The sequence below is a fragment of the Chlamydotis macqueenii genome, chromosome 24 (genome assembly GCF_036417535.1).
Source record: "Chlamydotis macqueenii isolate bChlMac1 chromosome 24, bChlMac1.mat, whole genome shotgun sequence".
Classification (NCBI taxonomy): Eukaryota; Metazoa; Chordata; class Aves; order Otidiformes; family Otididae; genus Chlamydotis; species Chlamydotis macqueenii.
In genome coordinates this window covers 5,165,594-5,185,298 of record NC_141579.1, presented here as the reverse complement: position 1 = coordinate 5,185,298, position 19,705 = coordinate 5,165,594, and the positions used below count along the sequence as shown (strand labels likewise).

At 41.1% G+C, this 19,705-nt stretch overlaps 1 protein-coding gene across 1 annotated transcript; it reads left to right on the top strand.

The window, feature by feature from the left end:
* Positions 1 to 4,366: 4,366 nt before the first annotated feature.
* On the top strand, positions 4,367 to 18,965 carry POU2AF1 (POU class 2 homeobox associating factor 1). Its single transcript, XM_010127985.2, has 5 exons — positions 4,367 to 4,432; positions 16,061 to 16,188; positions 16,904 to 16,946; positions 17,037 to 17,308; positions 18,651 to 18,965. The coding sequence occupies exons 1-5, from the start codon at positions 4,417 to 4,419 to the stop codon at positions 18,963 to 18,965; spliced, it is 774 nt and encodes a 257-aa protein (XP_010126287.2). The 5' UTR covers positions 4,367 to 4,416.
* The last annotated feature ends 740 nt before the right edge of the window (positions 18,966 to 19,705 follow it).

Below are 19,705 nucleotides of genomic sequence, written 5' to 3'. Positions count from 1 at the left end.
CTTTTCATTTCTTTTATTCTCTCTCTTGATTGATTAGGAAAGATGTATGAGAACCTTTTCTAAGCATGGTTGGCTTTTAAACACTCATTCAAACCTCCAAGGTAGAGATCCATTTATTAATTTAGTTATTGTATTCTCTAAGGTAAATGTTTGTGTTTGCAGACCACAAAGCTTTCTGAAATGTCAGACTACTACTTATATATTCATACTTCTTCCATTGTACGGCAGGCATAAATTCCTAATTTTGATATGTTTAAGAAAATAAACAAACAAACAAAAAACCCACATACCTCACAACTTCAACAAAAACCAACACTCAGGACATCTGTCAACAGCATTAATCAACTTTTGGAAGAGAATTATTTATGAACTGAACTGCTGTCCTAGGAATAAGACAACATCAGAGAGATGAGGGAGTGAGATAAAGCTCAGGTTCAGATTGTCAAACATAATATATCCCTATGATTTTGTACCATTTGTATACTCAAAATTCTTGCAGGGCCATGTTGTGACCAGCACTGAGTAGGCACAGGTGCTACCAGAGCAGGCATGGTTCTTGGTTTTAGTTCCCACTTAACAAGACCATCAGGCTTCTAGCATATATCCACTGGTGTTTGCAGTGAGCTTAGCTGTGAGATCACAAAGCAACTGCCTTCTCTCAATCACTTTATCCCGCTCATCTGCATTTCTGTAGTGAAGGGAACCAGTGGCAGGGGGTTTCTTTAAAGGCTGTACGGGTCTTTGCCATTTGCAGTGGATTTTGGTGAATCCACTGCTACCCACAGGTTAGATGGGAGATGGAAGCAGTCTTTGATGCACAAAAGAGGAAGGGATGGATTTGTCTGCAACTTATTTGACTGTTCATATGAAAGTCTTGCTCATGAGTTGGCAGCAGGTGGTGTACTAGCAGGGAAGCTGCAGGTTTCTGAATGCTATCGCTAATGACTTGGTTTTCAAGACGTCGTTGTCTGATGTGGCACACATCCCACAGTGAAGGAAAGGCTGATGCTGGGCATCTCTCTTCCACGCTTGGATCATCTTGGCTGGAAGAGGAGATGAAGCACAGGCAGTTTGAGTCTTCCTTGTGCTCTGCTCTTACCAGCCTTGCTGAGATCAGCTGCAGAGATCTGCTGGGTTTTGCTTGTATGTGCAAAGGCATCAACCCTGCTTAGCAGAAACGCATCTCACTATAGTCTAAAGAGATGGGTTTCTGCACTGTATACGGTGCATGGGTGGTCTAATGTGCTTTGCAGCTGATTTCAGGCTATGCTTTGAACAGCTGTGTGTGGCAGTCAGACCGAATTATAACGCTGCCTGTGAATCTTTTGGTCTTTGGACATGACTCAAAGTATAGCCATCAGGAACGCGACAAATTGTACCCTGACTCGGGGCAGAGATGTTCCTTGCCAAACCAAGGTTTGATTGACTTTAAGATGAAGCCTGACACAGAGCTTGTTGCCTTGGTCTTATGGTGAAAAGGTCAAGGCATGACTGAAGGCAGCTGGATTTGCATCTGGTCATCTAGTGGCAAAGACTGCAGTTCATTTTCTGAGTCTCTCTTAAAGGTACAGCTATCCACAATCAGCCTTCCAGCTGTCAGCACTGTTTGATCAACTGACAATAGCCTGGGCTCTAACCGTATTTATAGACTATGACCCTGAACCACGATTTGCAAACAGTTGTCAGAGGAAGAGGCAAATATGATACTTGCTAAGTGATATTCTTCATCTGTTTCTCTACTTTTGTCTCTTCCATTGGACCTCATTAGTAAAATGGTCCTTTACCAAATTGTGTTTTTCTGTAAAATGCATGAAATGAGAAGAGGCTCCTATTTGACAGAGCTTTTATTTTGCTTGGTATGGTGTGGGGTCACCAAGCTATACACATGTGCCCTGTTCTATCTCAATGTGTGATTATGAATTACTTTTTGGAGAGTGATTCTTTGTTAATAGGTCCGAAGTTTATCTGGTAACTCTGTATAAAATATGGAAATGTATGATTATCAGCCACCAAAATAGTGCTAGCTGTTTTATCTGTGGAAAACATGCCCTTTTTTGCAACTTCCTCATTTTAGATGTTTATTACAACAAGACTTTATCTCCCTGGTTTCATATATATAAAGTATTCATATAAAGACCTTAAAAACAGATTAATCTTGGGTGATTTAATGTTATCCACAACTTTTCTAAGCACAATTAAAGTATACTTAAAGGTGAGATGATATGCATGTATAGATTATTTTAATACGAGTCTGTCTGTTTGCTTTTGTGTATTATGCATTCTACCTTGACCTGCTGTGTACAAATCTCAGACCGTGCTTCTACTATGCAGAGCAGAAATGTACACAGAGTGTGTTCTCGTACTTAAAAATAAGGTCTTATTCCTGACAGAAACCTGCCTAAAAACTTGGCTTACCATACTGTTTTCTGGTAGCTCTGTGATGTCAGAATTCAGGTGTTTCCAGAAGATGACTGCAACAGAGTACAGTTCTAAACACTCTCTGACATTGTCTTATGCACTGACTCAAGCCAAATTCCCAGAACTTCTCCCAGTATTTCCTGAGATTGCCTTGTGCTGTAAGCTTTAAGAAAATCTAAATATAAGATTGGTCTCTGGCTTTCAAAGAACATAATTTGTCAGGAAGAGATTTCCTGTTGCATTAGAAGCATTTACCTTAATTTTACAATTTTAAGAGGTTTCTAAAATGAAGTTCCATTAGTTTAGGGAGAAATTTCATACTGGTTTCGTATCAGAGATATGAGAGTCCACAAATTCTTCCTGCTTTATTGTGCCTGAAATGCCACTGAAGCTGTTTCAATACTCTTCCTCACTTCATCTAGCTCTATCGGGCTATGAGTTAGACTCGAGCCTACCTGTCCATCTGTGAAGTATTAGCTAACAAATTGCCTGCTATTACTAAGCACTTCAACAGCAGAGAGGATATTATACTGTGTGGCTGGTAGTAAGCATTATTGCAGATATGCAAAATGTGGCTAAACAATGCTCTCGTGCCTGAAAACTGAGGAGGAAGGTGCTATTTCAGAGGGTAGCAGTGTGGAGGTACACATTCCTTATTTCTTTCCACTCCACTTGCTTTGAGGTTTGCTTCTCTGGACCTTCTGGACAGGTCTTTGAACTACAGGGAATACAATTAAGCATTCATCTTTATTGGATTAATCTGGGTTTTTCCATTAAATGTAACACTAATGGTATGTTACAAAATGGATCTGCTCCTGAGAGGTGTTTGACATCCCTGAAAGGATGAAATTCTTTTAGTAGATTCCTGGCCAAAGAACTGAACAGATCCTGCCTTGTTCTTTTTATGGGAAAAGATTGTGAGAGCAAACTTTGGGGCCATGGCAGTTCAGTGATTAAAAACTGAACAGGAAGATAGGAATGCCAGACTCCTAAACTCACTTTGCAGCCTACAATAAATATTTCTTCGGGAATGAAGATCCTAAATCGGTGTAACTTAGGAAAATTCATCACAATGGTCTGATTTTGAGAAGAAAGAACATTAAGAGGTTTAAGAGGTTATGTTCACGCAATGGTGTGAATAGGTAAGGTTATTAATGCTAAGAACTTACTTGAACTCCTATGGCAAGTCTCTCTCAGCCTTCCTTTGGCTTTGCAAGCTATTTTGGAAGGGCCATCTCTTCTCTAGTAGGAACTGTTGTATTTCGATAAAAACAAAACAGAAAAAAAGGGTTTCTTTTTTAAATGAAGGACGTCCTCGTTTAATGAGGCTTGAAGTGTTTACAGGTGTTTCCTCATAAGTTTAAATTTAGTGGCCCAAGGGAGTTGAGATTCTCATAAGGCAGGAGCAAACGCTCAAGTTTTGTATTTTAAGTGTTGTGCGTTTAAAGGGCCAGGCAGACATAGCGTGTGGGCTAGTTCAGTTTAGCTGAAGTGTACAAAGCCAATAGTTATGCCATCTGAAGCAGCAGAATGCTGTCTTATGTGAAACAAGACCATCCTTAGTGCCACAGGAGGTCAAAATCTTACTAAAAGACCCTAGTGTTTTTTCTACTGTACAACCTTTTGACCTATTTTTGCAAATCTATGGTAAAAGCCCTGTGAGTGGCAGGTTCCAGGTTTGATTGTTTGCTTAAATATGTTTTGGTGATATCGAGTGTCTTTTTGTGCATAATATCTTCCAGCATTCTCTGCTCTTGAAGGAACTGTTTAGAATCATGAAGAACAACATAGAGCAAGGGAAAATATAGAAGTGGTTGTGGTTGGAGGATGTGATGACATCACAGAGTTCAGCGGGAACATAGGGCTTTTAAAAAGCTGAAAGAAACATCCTGACAGTCAGTTGTCACATCCCCGTAAAGAAGTCAAACACACTTTAGCTATTAAAAAGCCAAGCTATCTTCATCAAGGAGAAAAAAAGACTCCATCCTGACACGGAATATGCACTGGCAAAAATGTAAGTGAGCTCTGATTTGTTTTTCATAACTGCGATAAAAGTTGAAGGCTGTAATGAATAAGTAAGCAGTAGCATAGCATGGGAAACACTACTCATGAAGAGATGCACAGCTCAAGAGAGGCAAATGATAAGGCATGATGCTAATTTTCCAGCAGGGATATTAACACACGGCGGCATTGCTGCTTTGTTGGCATTCATCACTATGAATCAAGTGGAAGACTATGATTCATAAAAACAATAACAGGATGCAGGTATTATATCAAAGGTTACAGTGGTTACATACCAGAAAATTTTCCTTTTTAAAAGTGAAACCTGTGAGAAATCGTATTTCTGTGCCTTTTTTGATATGTACTTTTTTCAACTAATAAAAAAGATAAGGAACAACGAAGATGAGGGCAGGACAGTTATGACTTTACAGGAAATCAATTTTCTTGTTTTCGAGATAATTTCACTCCTCTTGGCCCACCTTTGCTTGAATAGTTTACTGATCGTAATACAGGTAGGTGTTTACTTCTTGCAAAATTTTCATTCTCACTGTGTGGATCTGTAGGTAATGCTCATTTTTGTAAGTGCTTCCATCCTTTGCATTTCACTGTTCCATTAACCTGGAATAGTACAATATGCCTGAATGGAAGAAGTGAAGTTCTTAAACATTTGTCAGTGACTTATCTGATATGGAACTAATATTAATCTTCCTTATATAATAGCTTGTAAGGTTGTTCAGAGATTGGTTTACTATGCATATGCCTTTCTGAGCTTATTAGCAGTTAAATCCATTTTCTCTGTTACATATTTCTCCTGCTTTTTCTCAGATGAACACTTTGGAAGCTCAAATGTATATTTGTGAAATTATATTGTGAACTGTAACATCCTCTACCAAGAAGCTCTGCCGCCTTATTCAATCGTGCTTCAATTTGTCTGACAAGTCTTAAGCAGCAAGCGGGAGCACTATGGCAACACACCTTGTTTCCTCCTTCATCTTGCGCTGTTTTCAGAATCAGTAGGTATATGATGTGGAGCGTACTGCAAGTCAATTAGATTCTAATCAACCATCTCAAAAGTTCATTAGTGGTTTGTTTGCAGGTTTTTTTTCTGCAACGACAAAGCAATACTAACAACCTGATGCTTTAGGTAGAACAAAATTGATAACTGTATTTTTCCTTTGCATTTTTTTCATCGACGTGTGCAGTGCTTTCAAAGGTAAGCAAGACTTAGAAGCCTGCATGAGAAGAGATCAAAACCTGTCTCTTGATGTCAGCCATTCCCTGTTGACAGTTTCTAGACAAGACAATTTCTGGCCAATATCTGCCTGTCCATCTGTGCCCCTGAGCTTCTCAAGACTTGAATCTCCTGTTACACCAGTGCTTCCTGGCTGTTTTGAAAGCCTGTGTGAGACATAGTGACTGCCTTGATTTGACTTCTATTGCTGAGGAAGTCCTTTTCACACTGGTCAGACAAAGCAGCTGGTGGAGTGGCCAGACTTCTCTCCAACTCCTGGGCTGGTTGCTAGGAGCGGCCTGGCATTATGTTTACTGAGACACAGGCCCAGGGGAAATTCCTGTAGGTGGCTGCGTGGCCGAGTCTGTGCTCACTGTTGGCATTTGCTGTCTTTGTCTTCTGTGCCACTGCATGGTTAGGGTTCCTTTTTCCAACATGGAACTGTTATCTTATTAACCCTGCTTCTTTTCTGTACCATTACAGTAATGAATTATGTGCTTTGCTTTGAAGGTAGACAGGAAGAGTATTCTGATAACTGGGATGCAGGCAGCTCGGGTGCAATTGCCTGCTCAACTGGAGACCCCCTGTGCAACTGTAGGTAAATTGCTCAGGTCAGTACAGGAATTCAGGAGCCAGGTCCCAAAGGCTTCAGTGGAAGTTAGACTTCTCAGTATCTCTGTGAGTCTTCATTTAGTGTCTCTGGTGCACCTATATTTCCTGTTAGTGTGACCAGCTGTGGCCTCAAGTTTCCTGCACCATCTATTTCAAACCACCTGTGATCACATGGATGTCCCAGTGCTTACATGCAAGCTATTGGCTTGCTTTAAAGTATAAATTGATGCAGAGGCAATGTGGGTGACCAGGGAACTTGATGTGTGCTTGCATGAGCCCTGGCTAATGTGAGAGCATAAAACTCCTGCTCTGCTCTGCTCTCTACCTAGGAAATAGGAGCAGCTCTCCTCTGCCATGCAGAGAGTTTCAGTACAATTAAAAGCAAAATGAGTTACTTGGGTATTCTGTCAGAACAGCGTCCTTGATAGATGGGCAGTAAGACTGTGGGGAGCTTCTCAGGGATGCGTGAAGGTTTTGCCCAGGTACAGGACAAAGCATCCTGTGTTCAGTGTAGAAACAGATGGCTCTAACTGTGAAAAGAGCAACTGTTCTGTTTTTCACACCTGTGCTACTGTGCTATCAGACAGGCAGGTAGATGAGACCTAGGCTGACACCTAGCCATGCACTCCTAGGAACGGATGCCAGGGTTTGACATTTCTCACCCGGCAGGTAAATGACTTCCCTGTGGTCTAAGCTGCTGTATTATAGAGTAACTAGTCCAGAGCGGCACAAAACCATGTACTGGGGCACATGTCAAAGAGACCTTTATCCCACTTGGCATCTGTTAGAGACAGCAGGGGTGCTGCAATAACTGAGCCAGAAGGAAAAGAAATGGATGCGCAAACTGAAGTGCCAGCGAAAGCCAACTGGAGTCAGGCATCTAATTTCCTAAGGTTTCTTTGCAAATTTCATAGTATGGACGTGCTTCCTGGAGGAGACTGGATTAAAAAAAACCAAGACAATTATTAAGTCAAACTTAAAAATTGACTTAAGTCAAACAAGTTAAACAGCAGGATGACTAGGGAATATGGGGATATGAGTAGGTTATGTATCATTATGTTGCTGGAGGAAGCAAAGGGCATGCTTGATGCTAAGGCATTCCTGCCGTACTGGTAGAGTTGGTTCCCCAGTTGGAGCTGCATTTGCACTTTTGGTCAAGCACAGTGCCAGCTTGAATGCGAAGGCAGAGGCAGAAATTTTTGTTCTATCTATAGCTGTGTGAAAGGAGATTGAATAGAAGTCCTGGCAACCACTTCCATCAGGATGCCTTGACTTGGATTAAAATTGGTTTTTAGCAAAGTAAGAGATTTCAGAAAGAATGCTGTCATTTCCATATGTTTTCCCCAGCTACAAAAATAAAACCCCACAACAACAAAAATGATCAAAGAACAACACACTCTCCCAAATTGAAAGCCCAGGAGTGACACAAGAACTCATTTAAATAGGTGTGACCTCACCAGAGGGTATTTCTCATGAGCACCTTCTGAAGAGCAGTTTCCCACTTCTTCAGGGGACCCTTCTGTAGAAAGTCCTGCAGGAACAGAAGGAAAACTAACAGACCTTGCCCTCAGCTGCTACAGTCAGAGGCTCTGTCCTCCAGGGAGCTTCGCATGGCTGGCCCTGCGCACTGGAAATCGTTCCCTCAGGGTCACGGCACAGTGCACTTCTTTGCAGGAGTGGGGCCCAGAGCTTCCGCTCAGCAAAACCCCAGAGAGTGTCTCAGCCTGAAAGCATCCCCTCCCACGGCAGAAGCAAAGTGACTGGCCGGGGCTTCCCAGCTTTTGGCAGGATTCTGCTGCGTGGAAGCAGGTCTGTTTTGCAGCCCAGCAACCCTTCAGGGATGGGAAATTTCTAATGGGCAACACCAGCTACTTTCCTCTTTCATGTCTTTTATGCAGATAGTTACCTCACATTGTATTTTGAAAACAAAATGAGCGTACCTTTCACGCAAATGCTTTCTGTTATGAGAGGGTATGCAAGCAGGTTGAAATTCTGCAAGAGTTTCACATTTAGATGGTGCTTTTGGCTAGATCAAAATGCTTTGGACACTCAACTCCTGATGCAGTCCAATGGGACTTCTACACATAAGGCAGACATGCAGGTATTTAGTTGTTCCACTGACTGCTTGGATTCCCATGCAACTGAGATATGTGAATTTGCACCTTTGAAATCCTCTTCCCAAATGCTTTTTAAGTGCTTAAAGTCTTTTCTGCCCACAACAGATGTGGGGCTCTATACAGCCTTTCTGAAAGTATCAACTAATGAGACTGAGAGGTGAAACTGCAATATGCTGCACCTTGTGAATTTTGATTTTGGTAAAACCCCACTGGGAAAGATGGATAGTATGAAAGTTGAGCCCATCCATGCTTTACAAAGCAGGTGTCAGGCTCTATGAATGACCACATAAGCAATTAAATGGAAAGCTTGCATTACTAAAATGGAAAGAGTATTATGGGCTGGGAGGAATTAGGACATGCGGGTGAGACTTATGGTTAAGACACTTTCTGTATGTCTCAGCTTCCCCTTTGTAATAGGGGTTCACTTGTTCTGAAACAGATAATTTTTAGTAGCCCTCACCGCTACATGGCCGATGCATCCAACTGTTATATGGCACATGGAAGCCTTTTTTTTTGGTTTTTTTTTGGGTTTTTTTGTTAGAATAATTAAAGCAACAGGGATAGCTAGCCAGCCTTTCATGTTGTTTCTCAAGTGTCTTCACATCTCTCTTTGATTTTGTTTATATCCATGTGGAAAAATATAAAGGTAACGTTTTGGTTGCCAATCTGCAAACTTTCCTTGTGTTGGAACAGAGCGTAGGTTCTATACAGTGCTCTCCTGACTTACACTCATTTAGATCATCTGGAGGTGTGAGGGAGACCTTTTTTTAAAAGGATTATAGTCAAAAGCATACCATGACCCCAAGAACAGCACAGGCAGGGTACAGCGACATGTGAATCTGCTAGAATCCGAGGGTAATTTGATTCTTGACAATCTTCTAACTGCAGATAAATATCTGAAAAGAAAGATACTGGGCATAATTCTGAAATACACTACCTTCGAACTAATATGTTTCACTGACTTTGTTATTTACAGTGCTATGTAAAAGAGACCTAGTCAAATACTGTATTGAGTTGTTGGTAAGCAAGTGAAATATTTAGTCTATTGATTTAATTATGCTCAGAACCCTCCCAAGTTCATTTCCTTATGCTGAGCAATGAACCATCACTCGACTCTTCGGCTCATGCTCTGAGTTCTTCTGTTTATTGTAGAGCAGATTCTCTGCCCAGATGTTCGCTTAGTGCTTTGCACTTACCTAAGTCTTTGTTGAAATACCCACTCATAGTGCGACAAACAGTATAGACAATAATCCACTCCAGTCCAATTTTCCTTGTCAGGGTTGTCTATAAAAAAATAATGGTAACACTTCAAAGGAGATTTGGGATGTGTCAGATACAGAAAAAGAGCTGCGTGTTCAGTCCTTTAAAAGGGCCTTGACATGCAAACCTGGGGCCTTCAGACGTATCATTTCAGATGGAAAGGCTATTGACAAGATAATGAAGCAAGCAATAGCCAAATGGAATACAGATAAATGTTTTCTGAGTTGTTTCATGATTTATTTGCAATGCTGTACACATGATTTTGTGTCTGGGCACAGTATGGCAGGTTTTTCATTCTCGACGCCAGCCAGAAAAATGTATTAGTCAAATCTGTATTAGTCAATTTAGACTAGGTACAAGCGACCTGGTACTTAGTAGCCACCTAAGCCTGTTACCACCAACACAGCTTGCTAAGATGGATCTTGGTAGAAATAACTGATTTTTGCTTCCAAGGACATAAATTGCAGATGGGTCACTTAAGAGTGTTTCACTTTGGACCGATCAGTTGAATCAGCTGAAAAGGGGACACACCCTGGAGGATGCTGAGGGCTAGGGATGAAGTTGAAATGAAGAATCTCTCTCCTGAGTGACTCCCTGTCATGTTACATGGGATCTTGGACAGTTAAATGAATTTCAGTGCTTTGTTTTCCTCCCTTGAACTTATCACAAAGCAGAGACAAAGAAGGATCACTCTGTTTTTTTTCACTTAGGAACATATTGAGGGAGACTGTAATTAGCTAGCAAATAAGGACTACTCTCATCATCTCTGGTCATGACTGGGGAACCCTCATTCTGCAATGCATTTTAAGCCTCCCAGCTGGGCGGCTATGCTTGAGGGAGCACAGAGACATGAACAAATATTACACTATTTACTGCCTTGCATAAATAGGTACTGGTGTTGTGATTAGAGTGAAAGCACCCAAGCCCTGGCTGTTGCCACGAGAATGGCTGCAGTTGGATTACCTTTCCAGCACCACCTAACTACCCCTGTGGGGGACTGGCAGATTGTTGTCGTAAGAGCGGTACGCACACAAGAAAGCCAAAAGGAATAAGGACTGTTTTTCTCCTGATTGTATGGATTTGTAAAGTTCTGAGTTTTCAAGGGGAATCTAACTACCTAAGTACTGCAGAACCTCCTTTGCAGGGATTTCTAAAACCACTGAAAAGTGCTTTTGACAGTTCAATGAAAGCACTTGTAATTGGGCAGCCAAATAATTTTGGAGATCTACTGATTGAGGGATCCTACCCTTAACTTTGTACAGGGATCTTGGCAGAGCTAAGAATTGGACTTAGATTTCCTTGTCTTTCCTTGCTGACCCACTGCTATAAATGGTTAGGTAGGCTGCATGTAAATACAAGGGGAGTTTATTAACTAATTCTTGTACAAAGGATTGCCTGCCTGGCTGCTAAGGGCTACATTTTATCAAAGTGCTTTTCACAGTGATCCATGATGTACTGTGGAACATTATCAATATCACAAAAGCCGTTTCAGTTCTGATGTCAGGTCTGATCACGTGTTTCATTTCCAAAGTAGCAACAAACCCAAAATAATATTACTAGCTTGAATACTTAAAAAAAAAAAAAAAAATGGAAGGGTTCTGTATTTGAAGTCAATGTAAAATGCAGACAACGATGATGAAATACTTAGTCCCTTGATAAATGGGCATTGATGTCTTACTGTAAAAATATTTTGATTAGAGTCTAAGCATCCATTAGTGTATACAAAGCTAAGCCACTTTTTCTTTTTATTAGCCAAAGTTCACTGTGTATGATAAAAATGTCAGCAGCTGCCTAATGTAATTTGGTCTTCAATATCCAAGCCAGAAACTCACTAGTTTGTTAATTGAAGTCTAAATTTTACTTGTTATTCAAGAGTTACTGTTTGCTTTTTGGTATTACTGTAAATAAGAAAAAGTTTTCTATTGGGTTTCTTTTTGATTTTTTATTATACTGGAGATGAAAGAAGAGAAGAGAAAAATATTTACACTGTTAAAGCTGATCAATTGATAAGCTTATCACATGTCAGTGTGTGAGCAAAGAAACAGTAAATCTTCTGAAAACAGTGACAAGTGTGTCGTTTGCTGTTGCAGGCAGGTAGTCGTGCAAACTCTTAAAGATTAGTAGTGTATTTCAAACTGAAAATTGGCCTAATGGGAAATGGTTCTGACTTGTTTGAAAGGATGAACGTTTAAACTGGTCTGCAGTTCGTGTGTGTGTGAAGGCCACTGGTGCTAATATGAAGTTTAGTGATCTGAAACTTGTCATGCTTCAATACTTGCAGTCTTCCAACAGCTGTTTTGCCATTATCTTCCCTCCATTTTCGGCAATGGTTAAATAAAAACGTAGAGGCAGATGTATTTTGAAGTTGCTTCATTTAATTGTTTGGCAATGTCTTGACATGCTTTCCCTGTCTGATCTTTTACTCAGAGCAGCATTTCATGGATATTTTTGTCATCCCTAGATTTCTGTCAGTACAGTATCTATATGCAGATACAGTGTTTTTAAAATAGACTTACTTCTTAATAACAGTGACAAATCTTCATCCAGGGTCCGCTGAAATTAGTAACTTTCAACCTTGTCTGTGCAGTTTGGACACTCTCAGCCTGAGTTGCAGAGCAGTTTGGAATCAAACATCGCGACGGGCTTTCTTCTGTTGTCACTTGATACTTAGATCTAGTGAGACTGCTGCATTTGGTACCTTTTCATTAGCTCTTGTGTTATCCAGCCACTTTGAAAGATTACTCAGAAGTCTTCAAGGTTTGTGCTAGGCTTTTGTCGACATTCAACAAACACCATAAGTGATAACATTGATGAAAGGAACCTGAGCATATACACACACCATGGATTTGGAAGGCAGCCTCACAAAAGCATTGCAATGAGCTAAAATATAGTTACGTGTAGAAACTATTGCAAAGTTTCCTACTGGTTGGAGTAGCTTCCTGCTCTTCTTTTTTGTTTTCTGATGCTTCATACTGGTCCAACTTCAGAAAGCAGTTGCAAATCAAGATCTAGCGCCTATTAAGGAACAGCATATGGCTGTTCTCTTGTCCTTGAGTTGTATGAGACAAGCTGGAACACTGTGGGCACTTGAGCACTGGAGCACATGCATTGCTGTTCCTTTTATTTGTTTGAATGGAATTTGGGCATGCAGACCTTGGTGCATTTGCAGCTCGTGACGTAAATAAAAATATAAGTGAAACTCAGTCCAAGGCAGGCTTCATAGTTTATTAAGACTACCCTAGTATAAGGAGTTGGAGACTACTAAATCCAGGTACTTCCTCTACAGGGATATTTTAATTGTAATTATTTCTCAAATGCTTTTATTTTTAAATGATCATATTTCTTTTGCTTTATGAGGAATTATACACTGAACCCAAAAGTCATTTTGCTGTGGTTCATTCGTAATACTCAGACCGTATACACTAGAACAGTGGAAAAGCAGCTGTGCTAGCATTATTTTTATTTCTGGAGGTCAGCTTGGGGGAACTGAAATATGTTGTGCAGACTTTGGTGTTTTTTTTTTTTTCTTTCTTTCTTTCCTTTTTTTTTTTTTTTTTTGGTTACTTGCTTACACCGGAAACTCTGAATAGGTATATTTGTCAGCTTTTACAGTAAATTTCTTCTTTCCCATCCCCCAAACCTGGACCCAGAAACTGCTATCCTTCCCCACCCTGGTTCTGCAATGAGGTCCTTTGAAACTGGTGTGATCACCCAGGGATAAGATGCTACCCAAGAAATACAGTTCTGCCTCTCACACAGTCTATAGCAGAGCTCATATTTGCTTTGGCAAAGTTGATGTTTTCATGCAGCATAAACAACTGCAGCAATGTCTGCCTCTGAAGAGCTTTTCAGTAAGGTACAAATAAATAATTTCCAAATGTAAATAGATCTCTTATAAGACCAAGCAAGCACCTCTATGATGGTCTTTATTTCAGACCTCCTGTCTAGTATTCAGCTCTTTTTCAGAGTTCTGGGTACAGTTCATACCACAGCACTTCTTAGCAGTGTCTATTGTTTGCAGTCAGATAAATTAATACCAATTAAATTTAAAAAGTAAAATGTGAACTGTATTAAAAGTGCTTGTGGATGCTTGTATGCAGAATTAGAGGGACCTTAACTAGCACTGTTAACTGCATTTCCAAAGCCATGGGATTAATGAGAATGCATGTAACCCAATTTAAAGTCCCACAAAGAATGTCCACAGAAAGCAAATATAGATCAGGGAAATGCTGAAAAAGCATCTTTTCTTCAGCTATTATATTAAAGCAAAGGTGCAACATGCACAAAGGTAACAAAGACAACAGTTCAACTTATAAATGTAGTGCTGTCTGGTTCTAAAAGTATTTATAATGGTTGATCAAGATTTCATGATTAAATGATATGTACGGAATCAGAAAGAGTTAACGGTAGAACAAAGTTGAAGGGAAAGTAGCATTTCATTTTTTTTTTAAAGAAATTAAAGCAGAAATGTGTCTGTTAAACATTTTTTGAGGTTGACTTACAAAGTCTGTGTTTAGACCTAGTTTTTCTATCCCTCCAAAGGTGTAACAGAAACATGTCAGTGTGCATATAATTGCATGTAACTGGGAGAGATGATCAGAAGTAAACAATTCATCTCCTGTGATGTGAAGCACAGAATGTAAATCTAAATAAATCCTTCCTGAGCAGAATAATATTTTAAGTTTAAGATTTGAGCTGGATATCCACTTGTACTTCATAAAACCAAAGGTCAGTTGTGGTCTTTAGAAATGGAAACTTATCAATTAGCATATTTACAAATCAAAGTGCAGTAAAAAATTACTGCTATCAGTGGCTTTACAAATACCGGGCCTCCCTGAGCTTTGATATCCTATGGTTTCCTTCTGCTATCAATTGCTTCCAAATACTTCATGGAAAATACGAGTTGATACTATCGGCTTATGAAGAACTGTGCTTCCGCTACTTTCACTTGTTGCAAGGCTTTGTGATAGGCCTTTATGGCTGGCCGTAAGCTTTACTTTTCAAAATGGATCAGAGTTTATGGGTATAAGCTCTGAGATGTGTTCTCAGTATAACTGTCTGCAAAGCTGTGTCGTGTCCCAGCTCACTGAGTTATAAACCTCCCGACCAGGTTATGAGCAAAGCTCTGTTTGGAACAGAAGTGTGACGCTAGTCCAGGATGGCACTTATGTATACCAGCCTGTTCTCAAAAACTCTGAGGTGTGCATGTCAAACTAGTGATGAGTTAAATGGCCTTCCTAATGAGAATGCTTTTCTCATTTGTGTTGCATTGATAACTTGTGTCTAAGTACAGAATATACTATATTTCTCTTGAATATCTAATCTCTATTTTTTATTATCTACCTGTCCAGCAACTAGATAACTACTCGCCAATCTGTATTCTGTGCCTGTTGGATATACTCAGTCTGATTTGTCCTTCAGGTGTAGATCAGTGGCACTGAAGCAACATAAAGCAGATACACACAAGTTAAGTCAGGAGGAATAAAATAAACATGCTATTTTTGTCAGAAGCCTAAAGAAAACAGAATTTCAGGGTCAGGGATTAAGGAGAAAATTAAAAAAAAAAATTAGAAATCACAATTTATACTCCAAAACCTCATCGAAGGTAGCAGAAAGCAAGGTCTAGTCTAGAGACAATTTGAGGAAATCCAGCATTTGTTTGTTGCTTGTTTCTATTTTATTTTTTTTTTTATCTACCTAGTTGGTAAGTTTTGAAGAGGGGATGCCCTTTTTCACCTCCCTTCAGGGTGTGTGGCTCACTGCTACTACTCTCATTTTGCACATGTATAAAATATATCCCTATAGGGAGGTGGAGATCTGTTGATAGCCATTGTATTATCCTCTGCATAACAGCAGCAACCCCTTTTCTTTGTACTACATCCTCCCTGGCTTTCATAAATGTCTGGAGCAATATGCCTATTTATTCTACATAACATGTTCATTACACCCTGTGCCTGGTAGGACACAGCTTCTGCAGACCATAAAAACACCTGCCAGCATGGCAAGGAAACCACTGGCTCTGGCTTCCAGATCATCCTGGCTGTGCAAGCTCTTGTGCTATAAACTATATATGAAAGCTCTTTCACAAAAAAAAAGGACCTGAGTTTCTCAGTATTGCTGCAGCTATTTAACAGCTGGAGGGAATTGCAAGCATACTTATTTTAGGTTAAGTTGTTCTCATGATCCATCTGTGTGATCACAGCATCTAAGCAGCAAAGGTAGAAAGAAGGCCTATGCTGTCTGATGTCACATTTGGGCCAAAAGACTTCATTAGATAAGGAAGAAAATATTTATGAGTCCATATTCCAGCTGTGTTGACTAGTACAGCCTGCAGACAAGCAGGCTGCCATGGGGATTTTGGCTCAGTGCAAATGGCAGGGAAGGAAAATAAATGTCACCTGCATTTTTTTTTTTTCCTCAGCTTCTGCTGCAGAACAGCAGCCGCAGCCTCGACCCTATCAAGGTGTCCGTGTCAAAGAGCCAGTGAAGGAGCTACTGAAAAGGAAACGGGGGAATGTTCATAATGCCAGTGCAGCGGCAGCTACAACGGTAGGAGAAAAAACAAACAGTCAGAAAATCCTTCCTCAGTAGCTAAATAATTGACCAGCCCTGGCACCAGCTGGCAATACCTCGGCAATGAAAGAAATCTTTGCATCTCTAAAGCATTTTGAAGGCAGTGCAACCTCATGTTACCTGGCGATACCATTAAATACTTGATATTAGGTGGAGCGCCTTTAGGGTGCTGAGCACCTTCAATCACCATTGACTTAAAGGAAGGGTTGAAAGTGCTTTATACTTGGCAGGATCTTACTCCTAGGAACAGAAAGTGGCTTGGAAGTTAAGCAGTTTGTTCGAGAGCACAAAAAGGGATCAGCAAGAGCCACCCTTAGCTATCTGCTTCTTATTTTCAGCCTACCTCTATCTGTCCTCCAAAGAGGAAGCAGATTAACTGGCTCCCCTCTGAAGAGGAATTCCCTCTGCAACACAAGGTTTAAATACTTTTTAAGGCTCACTTGAGCTGAAGGGACACATGGACTTTGGCTAGGCCCATGAAGGGGACTGAGGTTACGCGTACTGGATGCCAGGCTCAGTTCTCCTGGCCCTGCTGCAGAAGCAAGTGGGGTCATTCAGGCATTGACATTGAAGTAGTAGCTGATAATCAGCAAATAATAGTTAATATGCTCTGTCCCTCAGTGCTTCTCAGAGGGGGTTGAACTTAATGCTTATGGTCTTAATCCCTAGATATTTTTCTTCTCTCTTCTAGGTTGTTTTGCCCCATCAGCCGCTTCCTTCCTATTCACCAATGGGTAATGTTTCCCTGACTTTCTAAGTGTTTCTCAGCCCTTCTGCAGGGAAGGCTGTGCTGAACTGGGCTTTAATCCTCTCCTGTTTTTTAGGCCAGCCTTGCATTGATATGGATGTTGCTGCCTCTGCATTGCCTGTCACAGATGAAGGAGCTCTCTGTTCTGGCTGGATTTCCCAGCCCTCTCCCACATCCTTACAGCCTTTAACTCAGTGGACCACTTACCCTGATTACGTGTCCCATGAAGCAGTCAGCTGTCCATACACAGCAGATATGTATGTTCAGCCTATGTGTCCCAGTTACACACTGGTTGGACCTTCATCTGTTCTGACTTATACTTCTCAACCGCTGATCACCAATTTTGCAGTAAGTCAAAAATACCTAGATATAAATGACAGCAAATTCCCCACCTTCCAGCAAGACACACAGGGAGTACCGGATATAATTAATATAATGTATTTACTTACAATAATGTTGGGTGTCTTTGATTCCATGACACATAGTTGTTCTAGCACTGGCCCTGTCTGCACTGTGCTGGACATTAGTGTTTGAGCAGAACAGAAACTTGTGATTACACTGAAATTAGACAGCTCTCTGCACTCCTCCAGACTTTCCATATTATGAACACATACATTGTTCTTTGCTGTTGTCCTGGGAAATGAGTCACCTCTTATCAAGTCAGCAGCAGGACTGCCATTACTCCGAGTCAAATCTATGAACAGTTACTTACTGTAGGAGAACACTGTTTGCAGCTCAAGGATAAGAATGGGGAATGTTACATTTACTGTTACATCACTTCCAACTTTAATTAAAGTAGTTCACTGAGTGGATGCACATTATAGCCAACAAATGCTGTTGTCTGGACAAGTACTCAGGACACAGTCCATCCTGAGATCTGAGCAGTATCCAGGGGGTTCTTCCCTATTTAATTCCAAGCTTTAAAAAAAAAAAAAAGTAAACGTGATTCTAGGAAACACCTGCACTGGATGAAGCAGGAAAAATGACTTGGCAATAAATTTCTTGAAAAATACTATTTAAAGATGAAAGAGCAAGACCAAAATAGCACATAAACATAGCAGAATATTTGGTTTCAAGCCGGACAAAATCTGTTTGGCCGACTTGAGATGATTTGTTCTTCTTTAGAGGAGAAGGGTGGAGAATTCTGTTTCAGTTGAACTCAAGCAGCTTATTTTCCTTCTCATGTTTCAGTTCAGCTGCTGAAACTAACACAGCGAATCAGCAAAGGCCCATGGCTTTGTTCCGTGGCCTTCACTGGTGAGGAAGGGCTATCGTTTCAAATGTGGCTCTGTGTTGTCTGATGCACTGGTCAGGATGGACTGTTGCAGAGACTGAAATAAGGTGCCTTCAGCCTTCTGGCAGCAAAGTTCTTTTGCCCATGCACTCACCTTGCAAGAGAGACTGTCAAAGAAGGCCATTTTCAGCAGAGTGGGAACAGAAAGCTAGAGGGAACCTGCCAGTGTGAGCTACTGCCAGCAAGCACCTGGGACACCCACAGCCACCGCTCTCACAGGAGCCAGCGTGGGAAAACTGTCACACTCAGTGTAACGCTTTACCCAGAGAGACAGGAAAAGGGATGTTAAAAGTGAGACTGAGCATCTGAGCATCCTTAGTCTGTTGTTTTGTGTCCTCCCCCTGCCCCACCTAGCCAATTGTTTTATTTTGGTTTATTTCTCTTCTATTTTAATAGCCCCGAAGCACCACTCCTGCTGTAGTGCCTCAGCTGGAGGTGACGGATCAGCAGCCACCTCTCACATACTTCCCATGGGCACAGCCCCTCTCTGCACTGCCAGCCTCCACTTTGCAGTACCAGCCAGCTTCTTCCACGCTTCCTGGGCCACAGTTTGTGCCCTTGCCCATCTCCATTCCTGAACCAGCCCCTCAGGAGCTGGAGGATGCCAGACGAGTAATCGGCACACTGCCCATTGAGAAGCTGCTTCTAGAAGATGAAGACAATGATACGTATGTTTTAAACCATGCTCTCTCTGTTGTTGAAGGGCTTTAAGTTGCACAACTGGGGCCTGATCCTCACCTACTCAATACTCCACCTGGCACCACAGTGAGTGTTGAGTACAGAGGAAAAGCAGGCTAGCAGGTGGGGTGGGAACTTTACTTGCAATTTTGATGTCCACCTTAGCACACCATGACTTGTGTGTCATGTGAAACTTGCTTTGTCCTGAGGCCCAGCACAAGATTTCTCTGTTGTTATGGTTCCTGCTACCTCTTCCAGGCAGGCTTTTGATTACTGCGTATGTCTTGTGTTCAGCATCAGCACAAGGTGACTTTCATCCTCAGAGTGTGGTCTCAAATTGACAAACTTTAGTGTAGCTGTGGCCAACTGTAGTATTTGGTGAGGGTACACTTGCTTCTAAATACTGGCAAGACCTAGTTCAATAGGACTGCTTTCCAAAGCTCAGTGTAAATGCCTTGTGTGTGTGTCTTTGCCCTGTCCATGGAGGAACTTCTACCTGATCTAGGCCACTAGAAAATATTTTTGGGGCTTGAATTGACATTTTTCTTTCCTAAATTGGACTGCCCTTTGGAAAATAGGAAAATGTGAAGTGCAGCTTTGTTCTACTGGTGCAGGTAGGTACATTAGTCTGAAGACAAAAAGTCAATACAGCTGAACTGAACACTAGTGCAGTTAGACATCTCTGTTTACAGAGGAACACAAAGTGGCCAACATGAAATGTGTAAGTTCACACGGAGGTGTAACTCAAAGGTCTCGCCTTGTCTGCCACTGGA

What these genes read in the sequence shown, in the direction of transcription:
- POU2AF1 (XM_010127985.2), top strand. An exon ending in TCCTTCCTATTCACCAATGG is followed by an intron (nt 16,947 to 17,036) that starts GTAATGTTTCCC and finishes CCTGTTTTTTAG; the next exon opens with GCCAGCCTTGCATTGATATG. An exon ending in CGCTGATCACCAATTTTGCA is followed by an intron (nt 17,309 to 18,650) that starts GTAAGTCAAAAA and finishes CTATTTTAATAG; the next exon opens with CCCCGAAGCACCACTCCTGC.